The 15,506-nt window shown below is 37.5% G+C and overlaps 1 protein-coding gene across 3 annotated transcripts in view; it reads right to left on the bottom strand.

The window, feature by feature from the left end:
* PRKRA (protein activator of interferon induced protein kinase EIF2AK2) overlaps positions 1-15,506 on the bottom strand; it is a 19,487-nt gene continuing 3,981 nt past the window's right edge. For 2 of the 3 annotated variants that reach the window (XM_003815512.4, XM_034954586.3), the window contains 5 exons: positions 12,875-12,953; positions 11,715-11,832; positions 10,052-10,146; positions 4,577-4,751; positions 1-699 (listed from right to left, as the gene is read on the bottom strand). In XM_003815512.4, coding sequence (XP_003815560.2) covers positions 542-699; positions 4,577-4,751; positions 10,052-10,146; positions 11,715-11,832; positions 12,875-12,953 — 625 coding nt within the window. In that variant the 3' untranslated portion in view covers positions 1-541. Of the gene's footprint in view, positions 700-4,576; positions 4,752-10,051; positions 10,147-11,714; positions 11,833-12,874; positions 12,954-13,876; positions 15,433-15,506 lie in introns of those variants that run through there. The other variant, XM_024927902.4, reaches the window with a different exon arrangement.

Here is a 15,506-nt window from a genome sequence, read left to right on the forward strand (position 1 = left end):
TCAAGTCAGTAGCTTTTTAATAAAATGAGCAGAATCCCATCGTAACAGTTCTTTGTTACATGAATTCAAATACACAGCAAACCAATCATGTTCCCTGAAATTTAACAATCATACTTAATAAAGGCCTGTTAGTGCTGTCCCTCAAGACTCTAATTCTAAAGGGCTTCCTTTGAATTCCCTTTATAAAGCTTTGTGCAAAGAAGAGCTTAAGCACCAGTAAGAAAGACTGTTGCTAGCATTTTTATTTCATCATCAACAACAAACATGCAGTTTCTTTCTCTGATGTGCATGGCACTGTAAAATGGGTGCTACACTCTCTCGTGGTACAAAGTTTATAAATACAATATACTGATACAAAGTTGAAGCCATTAAAAAGAGCTTAATAACAACTATGAGGAGATAATTAAATCTGGAGTGTTGATGCAATCTATGAAGAGATTTAGAAACAAGACATAAACACTATGGTAAAAGTTTTACTTGGGAAGGGGCCAGAGGGGAACTTTTTATGTGCTACTGAAAGATTTTTTAAGTTGCTCCAAATTTACTTTCTTTCTGCTATTATCTTTAAATACTGCAAAGCATTGTGAGCTGCATCACTTTGTGCATTGCCACAGGAGATACCGGAGCCATGACAGACTGTGATGGGGCTGGTGGACAGTTCAGCAAGACATTGATATTGTCCATTGGCGCTCAGTTCATCTGTAATGACACATTCAAGGATGATGATTAATGTCCAATATGTATAAAGTGGATCCCTTTGTAAAAACAATACAATTCTTATTATTGTCTTTCTTTTTAAGCATCCATGGTATACTACACCACTCGCAATCTTTGTTTTGCTTGTACAAACAAAAAACCACAACTGCTCAGCTGTAGCAGTTTTCAAACACATTACACTTCATAATGATCTGACAGCGTTAAAGACATGCAGATATCTAGGCTGCACTCTAGCTCACTCAATCAGAAATATACGGTTGGGGGTGGCTGATTCCTACACTTAAAAAAATAATAGCTCCCAAGGCAATTCTAATATAGTTAGTTGAACACTATTTGGAAATTACTGAACCACACAGTAACTTTCTCAAAAGGGAAAGAACCATTTGCTAGAGGACTGGAGAGATTGTATTTTCCACTAGGAAGTCATTTTCAGGAGGCATTTGAACCAGGAATAACGTCGGTCAAGGCAAAACCTCCCTTGTGTCTTCTATTAAAAAAAAATGTTTAATTGATACATAATAATTTTATGTATTTATGGAGTTGTCCGTTCATGTTCCTAGGTTTTAAGTCTGTGCAGAGTCTAGTTCTTTATTTATACTGTAAATGGGTCATGGTATTTTAAAAACAATACCTGACCCAGGAAACAAACGTTCTTCCCATCAACTGATGAGCCACTCTTACTAAAGATGGCTGAAATGAGGGCAAAGAGGAAGAAATACAAACATGTGCGGTATGATTTATTTGAAGTAGGCATAATAAAAATGTTATTTTTGATATTCTATTTAGTGGAAAATATCCAGATACAATGGAATTATTTAATGAGTGAAGAGGCTTTCTAGTTCTAGTATCTAGGTTCTTTTCTCCTGACCCTCCAGCCTCTGCTTGAGGCTCATCCATGTTGTAGCATGTATCAGAACTTCGTTTCTTTTTACAGCTGAATAATATTTCATTGGAAGGACAGTCCACAATTTGTTTATCCACTTATTCACTGATGGATGTTTTGGGCTGTTTCTACCTTTTGGCTTTTGTGAATAGTGGTGCTATGAATATACAGATACCTGTGTGTATAGGCATTTGTTTAAATACCAGTTTTTTATTTATACTCCTAGGAGTGGAGTTGCTGGGTCATATGGCAATTCATTTGAGGAACTGAGAAGCTTATTCCATGGAGGCTGAACTGTTTTATATTCCCACCAGCAACGTGTAAGGTTCCAGTTTCTCTACATCATCACCAACACTTGCTATTTTCCATTTCCTTAATGATAGCCATCCTAGTGGATTTGAAGTGGTACCTTATCGTGGTTTTGATTGCATTCTCTATTGACTAATGATATTGAGCATCTTTTCATGTATTTTTTGGTCATTTGGTCATTTTTCTTTTTTAATTTTAAAATTTTGAGACAGGCTCTCACTATGTTGCCCAGGTGGTCTCAAACTCCTGGGTTCCAGCGATGCTCATGCCTCAGTCTCCCAAAGGGGTGGGATTACAGGTGTGAGCCACTTTGCCCAGCCCATTTGTATATCTCCTTTGGAGAATATCTAGGTTCTTTTGAAGGTAGCTGCATATAAACTAGCCAAATTAACAGACTGTGGTTTTTAGACGGCTTTCCATATCTACAAGAACTATTTAGTTCTCAAAACTGGGAAGAAATGTTTCAGAGGCATCATTAATTCATAATCTAAAAATTTATCTCAGGTTTCCTTTTTTCCCCCAGATTCTGTATCCTCCATAGTCCTATTCATGACATGGGTCGTTCATCTCTGTATTCTAAACCCTCAACGAACTGTAGACACTAATAAATATTTATTGGATGAATGGTCTCTCACCAGCCACCTTTTCTTTTTTTTTTTTGAGACAAGAGTCTCACTCTGTCACTCAGGCTGGAGTGCAGTGGCGCGATCTCAGTTCACTGCAACCTCCGCCTCCCGGGTTCAAGCGATTCTCCCACCTGAGCCTCCCGAGTAGCTGGGATTACAGGTGCACGCCACCTTGTCTGGCTAATTTTTGTATTTTTAGTAGAGACAGGGTTTCACTGTGTTGGTCAGGCTGGTCTCAAACGCCTGACCTCAGGTGATCTGCCCGACTTGGCCTCCCAAAGTGCTGGGATTACAGGTGTGAGCCACCGCACCCGGCCTCCAGCCTCTTTTCTTTTTTTTTTTTGAGACAAGTCTAACTCTGTCACCCAGGCTGGAGAGCAGCGGCATGATCATGGCTCACTGCTGCCTCAACCTCAGCGGCTCAAGTCATTGTTCCCACCTCAGCCTCCCTAGTAGACTGGACTACAGGCATGTGCCACCACACCCGGCTAATTTTTCATCAGCCACCTTTTCTAACCATCTGTTTGCACTGACTTCCCAGGTTCTGCATCATTATTGGTTTACTGAGACAATGCACTTGACCCGTCCTTCAATCCCAAAGTAGCAAAGAATATCAGGAGTTCTTTGAGCCCCTAAGTGCCCTACTTTCCCAGGGTCAGGGGACCCTGACAAGCAAGGTCCCCACATCTTTCTGTGGTTGGATAGGGATATAAAATTTCTCACACGTGTTAAATCAAGATACTTTGGCCAGGCACGGTGGCTCACACCTGTAATCCCAGCACTTTGGGAGGCTGAGGTGTACAGATCACTTGAGGTCAGGAGTTCGAGACCAGCCTGGTCAACATGGTGAAACTCCCATCTCTACTAAAAAAAAAAAACTTTGGGAGGCCGAGGTGGGTGGATCATGAGGTCAGGAGTTTGAGACCAGCCTGGCCAACATGGTGAGACCCCGTCTCTACTAAAAATGCAAAAATTAGGTGGGCTGGTGGCACACACCAGTAGTCCCAGCTACTCAGGAGGCTGAGGCAGGGGAATTGCTTGAACCTGGGAGGCAGAGGTTACAGTGAGCTGAGATCATGCCACCGCACTCCAGCCAGGGCAACAGATCAAGACTCCATCTTGGGGGAAAAAAAAAAAAAAATTAGCCAGGCTTGGTGGTGGATGCCTGTATTCCCAGCTTCTTGGGAGACTGAAGCAGGAGGATCGCTTGAACCCAGGAGGCAGAGGTTGCAGTGAGTTGAGATTGTGCCACTGTACTCCAGCATGGGCAACAGAAACAATACTCCGTCTCAAAAAAAAAAAAAAAAAAAAAAATCAAGACACCAAACACACACAACTAATTAGCTTTATAAATTGAATTAAAAGAAAATCCATACTGACTTGCTTTCCCATCTGTCCATACTTGTCTATCTAAATGATTAAGGGCTAGAGAAAATACAGATGATGATGGCTGAGATGGGATAAAACTATAAATTGACTTGGTTCCATTTACCTCCCAGAATCAGCATACAGTGACAAGGTAGAGAGAAAAGGTCTGGGCACCACAAACTTGTACTTGTGCTAGAAATGTAGGTGCCTTTTCATTTGCCCAGCAGGGCTAGTTTAACAGCCAGGGTATCTTCTGGGACTCTTCCTCAAATCTTGCTCTACCGCTGACTAGCTATGTGATCTTGGGCAAGTTTCTCAACCTTTCTGTGCCTTTCTTCCTTCACTTATAACAGAATTTGCTTCACAGAGTTAGTCTGAGGATTCAGTAAGTAGATACGTGTAATCTTAGAACAGTGTCTGGCACATAGTAAAACTCTATCTTTGCTATTGTTGTTTTTGTTATAACTGTATAGATGTTAGCTATTATTACTATCCACAAGAATGGGACATATCAATTATATATATTACTGGCCTAGTAATTATATATACTTAGAATCCCTGATCAATAAAATAAATTGTAATAGAAATTTTTGTTCCTCAAACACATTTTTGTTCCTCAAACACATTTTTAAATAAACATGTCTTGGGAAAGCCAAAGAAAAAAAAATCATACCTATATCCAAATATGTTATATTAAAACCTTGTTCCTTGGCAATTTCACTAAGCAGCTGGATGTAATCTGTATTTGGAATACTAAGGAGGCTTCTTTTCAGTAAGTTGATCTTTTCACCAGGAGAATTCCTCAAGGAATGCCAAGTACATCCTAAAGAATGTCCTACTACATTTGTCTGAAAAACAGAGATGAAGATTTAGACTTTTGACTAGGACTGGGTTCCAACACCAGTACCAGTATAATTAAAAGTACTTATTAAGCACTCACATTTAATATGTTATAAAGCATGTTTAAATGGATAACATTTGGTTAATTTTCCAATTTAAACAAGACAACATTAAAAAGTACACATTTAACAATACTATATGTTTTTAAGAAGCACTTGCAATAATATACTGAAAGCATTTTGTATTTTGTATAGTACAAATGTTTCTCAGTCAAGTTTTCTGATGGTCACATTAAGAGGTACAAGATATCTGGGAGCACCATAAGTAAATCCACAAATAATTAAATCTGCCTAATGGAGCAATTTGCAGATTAAAATATAGAACAATTTTCATATCTTTGGTTTTTTTTGTATTAAATACCGATCACTATAACTGACAGCTATAAAACAGGAAAAAACAGAAAAAAAAACTAAATTAAACATGAAATGTACACGTTGGGTTTGAGGAACAAGTCATTCAAATAAATGACAGGATGTCAAAAAGTTCTTATCAGACTTCTATCCCAGAACCCAACTGAGTATTTTTTTCCTTTTTCTTTCTGCTTTTCCTCTTTCCTTTATCCTCCCCTATATCCTTCCCTTTTCATCTCTGTCCTTAGAATGCCTTATATTTCCATATTAGTTTATGGTTCTCAAATTGCTTTCATATGCCATTAATAAAAACAACTACTTTCTGAAGTAAGTAGGGTTACTACTCTTAATATTGTTTTATTAATGAGCACGACAGAGGGGAGGCAATTTCCAAAAGATTTTAGAGATGGCATGATATGGAATTAAGTAATTTGTTAGATTTACCAAATAAAAATTTACATTATAGAAACTTTAAAATACTGTTTTTAAATAAAGAACACTATTTACATGGTTAAAAAAATACATGCACTAAGAACAAATATATAATGAAGAGTACAGTCTCTTTTCCTTACCACCCATTCCCTGAAGACCTCTGTTCTATTTCTTAGACATACTGTTAAACATTTTTCAGTATCTTCCCATAAATGTTCTATGCATATGCAAGCACACACAATCTTTTAAAGCAAATGATAACTTACTCCTCTACATCTTGTTTATTTTTCTTTTATCAGTGCACATATATGCACTGTATTTACCTTACGGATCTCCAACTGTGAGCTTTAGGTTGTTTCTAGTTTCTTGCTTTTACTAGCAATAAACACTCTTTTGCACTTGAATGAGTTTCTCTGTAGAATTATTTCTAGAAGTGGAACTGCTAAGTCAAAGAACATGTACACTTTTAATTTTGATAAATACTTCCAAACTGATTTCTGAACCAATTTATACTCCTACCAACTGTCTTGGAGGGGGCTTGTTTTCTCATACTCTCACTAATACCAGCTATTATCAAATTTTGTAGTTTTTGCCAATCTAAAAGGTGAAAATATTTTATCTTGCACGAATAAAGTTGAATATTTTTTCTTTTTTTCCCTTAATCGTTTGCATTTCTTCTACTGGGTTGTCTTTTTAACTGATGCATAAGAGCTTTTTAAATTTTCTCTTTTTTAAGAGTTAGGATCTTGCTGTGTAGCTTAACTCTCAAACTCTTGGGCTCTAGCAGTCCTCCCACCTTAGCCTCCCGAGTAGCTGGGACTACAGGCATGTGCTGCTGTGTGCAGCAGATGTGTACAAAAGAGCTTTAAAGGTAGTACTGAAAACAGTTCCTTTATAGTTCTATGTTGAAAATAATTTCTTCCCACTTTTTTATTGTCTTGATTTTATTTACAGATTTTTTGCTGTGCAGTAGGTTTTATGTTGTCAAATTTATTAATCTTTTAACCTTCTAGGTTTTAAGTTAAAATGCTTTCCCCATGCTAAGATTTTTAAAAAGAAAAACTCTTCCATGTTTCCTAATACTTATACTGTTTCAAATTTTTATGTTCAAATCTTTGATCCATCTGAAATTCACTTTGGTGTAAGGAATAAGGAAGCATTCTAAATAGATGTCATACACATAAACAAATATATATATAGCCCCCACCCAAATGTGGATGTAAACTGTTTCTACATCATTATTGAATAATCCATCCTCTCACCCACTGATCTGAAATCTCACTGTTGCTATATACTATGGTCCTATGTGGATTAGCATCTACACCTGGATTCTCTATTCGCTCCTCTGACTATTCCTGGCCCAGTAACTTGTCTGACAAGTTCAGTTTTACAGTATGTTTTGTTCTCTAGTAAAGCAGCACACCCTTGCTCTCCCAACTCTTCCTTTTCAGTTTTCTTGGCTATTCTTGAGGGTTTTTTTCCAGATAAACTTCAATAAACGTTTATCAAGGTCCAAAATGAACGCTGGTAGGTTTTTTTTTTTTCGAGTTGGGGTCTCGCTCTGTCGCCTAGGCTGGAGTGCAGTGGCGTGGATCTCTGCTCACTGCAAGCTCCGCCTCCCGGGTTCATGCCATTCTCCTGACTCAGCCTCCGGAGTAGCGGGGACTACAGGCGCACACCACCAGGCCCGGCTAATTTTTTTTTTTGTATTTTTAGTAGAGACGGGGTTTCACCGCGTTAGCCAGAATGGTTTCTATCTCCTGACCTCATGATCCGCCCACCTCGGCCTCCCAAAGTGCTGGGATTACAGGCGTGAGCCACTGTGCCCGGCCAAACGCTGGTAGGTTTTGAGTGAGGCCACATTATATTTAAATATATTTACAATGTTTTCTGCTCTATTCTTTAGTAGACTTTTCCTCACGTGGTCCTGCGCATTTCTTTCTAAGTTTATTTTCAGATAGCCTATCCCTGTCTACAATTTAAATTGGGATCTTCTATATTCTAGTTATTATTTGCAAATAAGAAAACTACTGACTTTTTTCTAGTATATTTTCTCAGAATAGGATTTTCTATTTTTCTATAAAATGACCAATGTTATCAAGCTTCGTAAGTTTTGTCAAAGTGATACACACATACAGCAAAAAATCAAATAGTACAGAAGTATAAAAGCAACAACCTCTGCCTTGCCCCTTCTCCACCTTCAGGTCCCCTTCCCAGATACAATAATTTTTAGCTTTTTATTTTTAATTATTCTGGTTGTTACCTACATAACTCTGGGCAATATGGAAAAGTTATTGATTTTGTATATTAATTTCATAATCAGTTACCTTGATGAATTCTCTTGTTTCTAGTAGTTTTTCTTTAGGGTTTTAAAGGGATACAATCATATCATTTGCAGTTAGTAACCATTTTATCTCCTCTTATTTCCAACTTCGTACTGTTTTCTCTTGTCTAATTTGTTTTTAATTGGTGGGTACTTCTAGAACAAGGTTAAATAAAAGTGGTGTTGGTGGGCGTCCTTATTTCTGATATTAATGGGAATGAGTATAATGTATAAATATATAACCATGATTTTGTTTTTTTTCCAAGTTTTTATCAGTAATGATTGCTAAGTTTATCAAAATTTTTTTGGCATCCATTGAGAGGATTATATATTACTCTTTGACACATTAATGTGGTTAATTAAAGTAACCAACTTATTAACCTTGAAATAGTCTTACATTAGTTAAATAAACCCTACTTGTCAATGCTATATCATTATTTTAATATTGTACTGAACATTTTACAAAGGTGTTTCACCATAAGGCATATTGATCTGTAATTTTTTTTTTCTGTTGAACTTGCTATTGTCAGGTTTTGGTGTTTGTATTATGTTGGTTTTGGAGAATAAATTTAAAAGTTTCCTTTATGTTATCTATACATTGCCTGAAAAGAGTTTAAATAGCACTGAAAATGATCTCTTCTTTGAAGATTTAACCAATTTCACCTGTAAATCTGTCTGTGCTTTGTAATTTTGGTGATACTGTTGACTCAAATTCCAAAAGCAGTAAATGCAGTGTTTTATATTTTTCTATTAAAAATGTAAAATCAAATTATATTACTGATTTGTATATAGTCTTTGATTTTTTTCTAAAGAATGAGCCCTTATTTTATCATAAGCTCAGTGAAGAAGTTGCTACGGTTGTACTTTTTTATTTCCCACCTAATACACTACTCTCAGATAATGTACCACATGACACACCTATCTGTGAATATCAGAATCTGAATTTATATATCATGTGTAGGCCAATCTCTTAAGCTCTGAATTTATTTGTTCAGCTACTCGATATATTCACTTAGCTATTCCATAAGCTATTCCATAAGCACTTCAAATTCAATATATTCAGTTCATTATCTGCTCCCCTCTTGCTATTGCCAAGTTTAAAATAGTAATTTCCTCCCTTTCCCTTGCTTCCCATATCCAATCAATTACCATGCCCCTTTACCTCAGTTTTCTAAATAACTTTAAAATCTACCCATCTCTCTCCATTTTCCCAGCCACTACCTTAGTTCAAGCTGTCATGTCTCACGTGTCTTCTATAACAACACTCTCGCAGGTCTCTTTGATCCTAATTTCACTCACTTACCATAATGCAGCCAAGTGATTTCCTTTTAATGTATAGACTAGATCCTGTCCTTCCCAGATTAAAATTCTTTAATGACTTTGTACTACCCTTGGGATAAAGTTCACTTTCCTTATATAGGGGTCCCTGTAAGATTTAATCCCTCTTTACTTTGCTGGCCTCATTGAGACTCCCTCCCTCCAACACTATGTTCTACACACAACAAATCACTTAGGGCTCCTAGACTGCATACGATGTTTCACTCCTGGCCTTTGCACACGCTTTTTCTTCTCTCTGGAATTCTTTTCCCCCATTCTACAGGTCTTGGCTTAGACATTACTTCTTCCTGGAATCTGTCTCCAAACCTGTTTTTGTTGGATGCCTTCTTCTGTGTTCCCACATCACACTCTGTAAGGACTAGCCTATAGAATTCCTTCCTTTCAGTAGTCTATAAACTCCTTAGAGGCAGGGACTGCTTATTCACTGCACCCCAGTACCCAACACAACACTTAGCACACAGTATGAGCTCACTAAATGTTTGCTGAGTGAGTGAATGAACAAACAAAGGGATGGAAATGCGCTGTCACTTTGAAGGCAAAAATGGCACTACTGGCCTATCATCTTTAGATCCCGTCCTATTATTCTGAATTTGACTGTGTCTCCCAAGCTCTCTTACCTAATTGCCTCTGTGATCCTGACTCACAAACAGGAAGCAGCTAAAAATGGGGTAGGGTATAACTGAATAATGAAGAGGTTTCTAAAAATCGCAACTCTGAAGTAGCTATACAATAAGAAATCAAGGAAAGTTTCCTACTGCAAGAAATGCTTAATGACATTAACATCATAGCTGTCAACATTACTCACTAAAGAAATGTGGTTCTCTGGAGAAATATTACTAAATTTGGCAAGAAATTTCTCAGCAGCATTCCTTTTGGCTTGCTTTTTTGATGCCCCCTTTCCTGAACAAAGAAAAAGAAATGGTAGATTTAGAAAAGAAATTAAGTGTCCACAGAGGATGATCAAACGTATGAAGTACTGTGTTTAATCAGAGAACCTCACGGTTTTTATTATATACTAGACTATGTTCTTACTGACCTGATAACTTTGTTTGTTATGCTATTTTGTTTGTATAGCTATTAATTCTTTTTTTTTTTTTTTTTTTTGAGACGGACCCTCACTTTGTCACCCAGGCTGGAGTGCAGTGGCACCATCTTGGCTCACTGCAACCTCCGCCTCCTGGGTTCAAGCAATTCTCCTGCTTCAGCCTCCCAAGTAGATGGGATTACAGGTGCCCACCACCACACCTGGCTGATTTTTTGTATTTAGTACAGACAGCGTTTTGCCATGTTGGCCAGGCTGGTCTCAAACTCCTTAACTCAGATGATCGGCCCGCCTCAGCCTCCCAAAGGGCTGGGATTATCAGTGTGAGCCACTGTGCCAGGGCTGTATAGTTACTAATTCTTACACTTTTGAAGGCATTTGTTTTAAGTTTTTCTTTAATAGTTATGCTTTCTGTTTTTCTATAATAATTGTATTTTCCTATGTCTAGCATTACTGAACCATATTTGGTTTAATTCTGACCAATTATTCAGATTTATTAAAATACATCTGAATTATAACTCCTCTCTCTCAACGTCTATTTCCTGCTTATGATCTTCTCTAAACTGACGATTATATGAAATTCCTTTTAACAGGGAATAAGAAAGGCACAGGGGATGGTGGAGTTGAAAGATACCATAAATATCTACCTCCATGCTTTTGTTTTATAGATTAAAAAACTGAGGTCCAGAGAGATTAAGTAATTTGCTTAACTTCGCGAATCAAGGACTGCATCAAGGACGGAAGCTGAGGTTCCTGCTTTTGGCCTGGTGCTTTCTGTACTGGCCACACTACCTCCCAAAGGCAAATAGTTTCTTATTACTTGAAACTATTATCTAGCTAAGGTAAAATCCCATTTTAAGCCACTTTTGAAAATAACAAAAACATGCCAGAGAAGTTAACAGGAATTCTCACTAGTACTTTTTAAAGTGACAGTGTTTCTTATAGTTTATATCCTTTATAACATAGAAGTTGCTATAATTAAGAAAGATAATTTTCATTTTTATCTCACTGCAATTATTTGCCATGTAGTCTCTTATTAATCATATCATTTTCAAGTGTAATCTTCCTCTAGTCCTATTTTCTAGATAGAATAGCTGTTAAAATCCAAGAGATTTACTATAGCTTTTTCTCCAAATTGAGGTTTTTAAAGTCACTAATTTATCAATGAAGACTGTTTAAAGTACAGAGCCAACAGTTTGTCTTTCTATTAATAATCTATGGTTTTTAAAAATATCAAATTAAGAAGATGAAGTATCTTAAGCCAAATATTTATACTTAAGTTCAACCTCAGAAAGTCAGAGACAATAAAAGAGGAGTGTATCAATTTTTCTGCATAGAAATATTTGAAAACATTACGACAGAAATTTCGATAGTCATTCATCATCTGAAAATATTTCAAATGCCTTTAATTGTAAGAAATAAGTACCAGTTTCCATAAATGACTCTAGCCTGCAAATTGTAGTATATTCTCTCTTATGAGCAGGTCCTCCCTCCTGGGAAAGGGTATATTCAGGAAGTCTCCAGCCATGATGAATAGCCAATTCCTATAAAATCAAGATGAGGCTTTAATAGTAATTTTATGCAATGGCTCAATCACATAAGTGTTTTCTTAATTTTGATCCCATTTCTATGTATATGTTTGAAAAGAATAGTGATATTCTGCAACGGAAAAAAGAGGGAAGACCCTCTATTTCTCAAAGACATTCCCGCATTTTATATTTTTATACCCCAATACCAAAACTGAAGCAGTTTTGTGCTACGAATGGTGTTCTTGCATTAAACCACAGTGAGCTGGTATCAGACTTCAACTAGAAAAACAGGCTACTACCGCCCTCTTTGGCAACACCAGAGGAGACCATCTACAGGTTTCACTGCCATCAGTTCCTAAAGTCCCTCCCCTCCTAGCTACAGACTTCCAAACCCACAGCTGGCCAAGAACACATGAGGAGTAGGGACAGCAAACAACAGACTTGCATAAAGTGGGGGACAGAAGGTGAAGAAAACTATAGAAAAGCTCACTGTGCAGGAAAAGGAGACCAAAGGACTGGCTGAATAATGGGGAGGGGAATGGCCTAACAGAGCACATGGATAATCTGCAAGAAGGATATTCTGCATATAGAAATTCAAAGCTGAATATATGTGTGTGTGTTTGTGTGTGTATAGATAAAATTTTTTTTTTTTTGGTAGAATAAGCAAATAAACAGACTCCTTTTCTTCAGTTAGGTTCACTGATTTGATTTAGGCTCTTTATAAAGTCTTCTGTCTCAACAGAAGTAGAAAGAGATTTGTCACAAGAGTAGCAAGAACTATTCTTAAGGTATAAAACACTCTACCCATGTGCACTGAGGGCCTATTGATCTTAAATGAGAATTCTATAAGCCAAAGGCAAATACTGTATATGAAAGAAAACCCAGAACATAAATAGGAAAATAATTTCAAGTTAGCTCTGTTAATCTAATGATCGTAAGTTGGAAAACAAAATATATCACTATCTTGTCTTTAAAATATTAATTCCTTGTGTTAGCCCCTCTGACATTACAAACTTATTATATATTTCATCAGTAGGCAAAGAACTGTACAACTTACCTGTAATGAACCAATAGGATTAAGCTGGTTCTTTGGTTGCTTGGAAGGGTCAGGCATTAAGGGGTCAGGAACTGCAAAGCTAAATATTTTTTAAAAGTGTTATAAAACAAAATAATTTCCCCCGAATTATGAAATAAATGACAAGCATTTTCTAATTAACTCTCTATGTCTTTGCTCTTGTCATTCCTTCTACATGGAATGCCCTTTTCTCAGACCTCTTCTATGGGAATCTGATCTGTCATCCAAGATCTATCTCAAATGTCACTTCCTCCAAGAAGCCTATCCTTTTACCCCAGTGGTTTATAATCTCTCCCTTCTTTGAAACTTATAACACATGGTTTAATCCTTTCTTGAAATTGTTTTACCATAAATTATATACTCTTACAAATACATATAATTTGTCCATCCTTTACCACACCTCTCCCCTGTTCAGACAGTAAGCTCCTTGAGGTAGGGCCTATGTATCACTTACCTATATAAGCTTTGTGGTGTTTTGTACATAATAGGCATGCCATAAAAATGTATTTAAAGAATACTCTGTTACAACTATACAAAAAACAGAAGAGTAACAATGATCCAGAAAATTTAGCCTGGCAATGTGAATAATACAGATTATGTGTAAATACTGACTTTTCATCCACAGAACTATGAAGAGAGATCTGTTTGATCTATCATCTGCTCAGTGCTGGGATAATCCTCTAAGATTTACATGTATCCTGCAGAAAATAGATGGCTTAGATGAATTTGGTTTTAGCGAGTGGGGATTATGATTAGGGAAAAAGAGAACAACCTCTTCTAGGGAGTCTGGAATTACTAGTTACTTAGCAGGTCAGTACTTAAAACTGAATAAGCGGCATTTCAAGGTTAGTACCACCTAGGCAACTGGAGTCATTTTTCCATGACAAATGAGGTTTAGTTATTGCCACTTCCTCAAGTTTTTTTTTTCCAACTGTGAGAATTTCAAGCTTTACATAGGCTGATGAGATATGAGTATTCACTTACAATGCTGCATGCCGAAGCTACCCAAATAATTGTGATGGAGAAGTGAGAAAGTCTCTGTATTAAGTCAGGCCACTTTAGGCCTGATTACAGCTTAGTAATTCCCATTTTATCTGTCAAGAAGCACAAATATAGTAAAGTTTGTTAGCTTTTTTTGCTGACAAAGTGCCAAGATGCAGAAAGGACACTCCATACCCCTCATTTCTACAAATGTACTTAATGGTTGGGTTCACCTTCAGGCTATACAGAAACAGCATGGCCATCACCAGTGGGGGAGAACCCAATACCTGCCATGTCATTTGGCATGTCTTTTTTTTTGTTTGTTTGCAGACAGAGTCTTGCTCTGTCGCCCAGGCTGGAGTGCAATGGCGCGATCCCAGCTCACTGCAACCACCGCCTACTGGGTCCAAGGAATTCTCGTGTCTCAGCCTCCCAAGCAGCTGGGATTACAGGAGCGTGCCACCACACTCGGCTAATTTTTTGTATTTTTAGTAGAGACGAGTTTTCACCATGTTGGCCAGGCTGGTCTCGAACTCCTGACTCAAGTGATCTGCCCACCTTGGCCTCCCAAAGTGCTGGGATTACAGGTGTGAGCCACCATGCCTGGCCTTGTTTTTCTTTGAGGCAGGGTTTCACAGGCTGGAGTGCAGGGGCACAATCTTAGCTTACTGCAATCTCCGCCTCCCGGGTTCAAGCGATTTTTGTGCCTCAGCCACCCAAGTAGCTGGGATTACAGGCACCTGCCACCATGCCTGGCTAATTTTTGTATTTTTAGTAGAGACAGGGTTTTGCCATGTTGGCCAGGCTGGTCTTGAACTCCTGGCCTCAAGTGATCCACCCACCTCAGCCTCCCAAAGTGCTGGGATTACAGGCGTGAGCCACCCCGCCCAGCCTGGCATAGATCAATTATAATGCATGACCCTAGAGAATCAAGCATCATCTTGTGAAATGCAAGGCTTGTCTTGGGCAGCTGCTTATCTAGAGGGTTGCCATGTCACTGGTTAGTTCTAAACTACCCAAACGGTTTAGAATGATTTACAAAAAGAGAGGAATACTACATGAGAACCTAACTACACCCCTAATTCAAAAGCCTTTCTATGACTAGGGAACAAAAAACCCATCCCAAATTCCCTGGGTCTCTACTGTCAACTATAAGCTGATTACACAGATCGTACTTCAGGCATATGTGAGTGTATGCACAAGAAGAACTTGAAAGCATGCCAAGCTCCAGAGTGCACCCAGTGGACACAACTTTAATATGTGAGATGCTCCTGGACCAATATTCTATCTAGAAACACCTAAAGTAGTAAAAAATCTTACTTTAGAAAGATATGTCAAGAATTAATATCCCACTTAACATTCTCTTCTTTTGGTATACATTATATAATAAAAGAAAACCTCTGCCTGCTTCTTCAAAATTAGAATTCCCAAAAGAGTACTTTTAGTGGATCTTTCTCCATCTCACACTTTGTTTTCTTCAATGTAGAAATAATCAAAGTCTAAATACAAAATGTTAATATTAATATTTGCAAGAAGCACTGATTTTCTACTGTTGTATCCCATTAAAAAAAAAAAACAGTAAAGCCTAGTTCATGAGCACCTTCATTTAATAGCTAATTGCTGGATTTGATTG

Source organism: Pan paniscus, chromosome 13 (genome assembly GCF_029289425.2).
Source record: "Pan paniscus chromosome 13, NHGRI_mPanPan1-v2.0_pri, whole genome shotgun sequence".
In the NCBI taxonomy this organism is placed as follows: domain Eukaryota; kingdom Metazoa; phylum Chordata; class Mammalia; order Primates; family Hominidae; genus Pan; species Pan paniscus.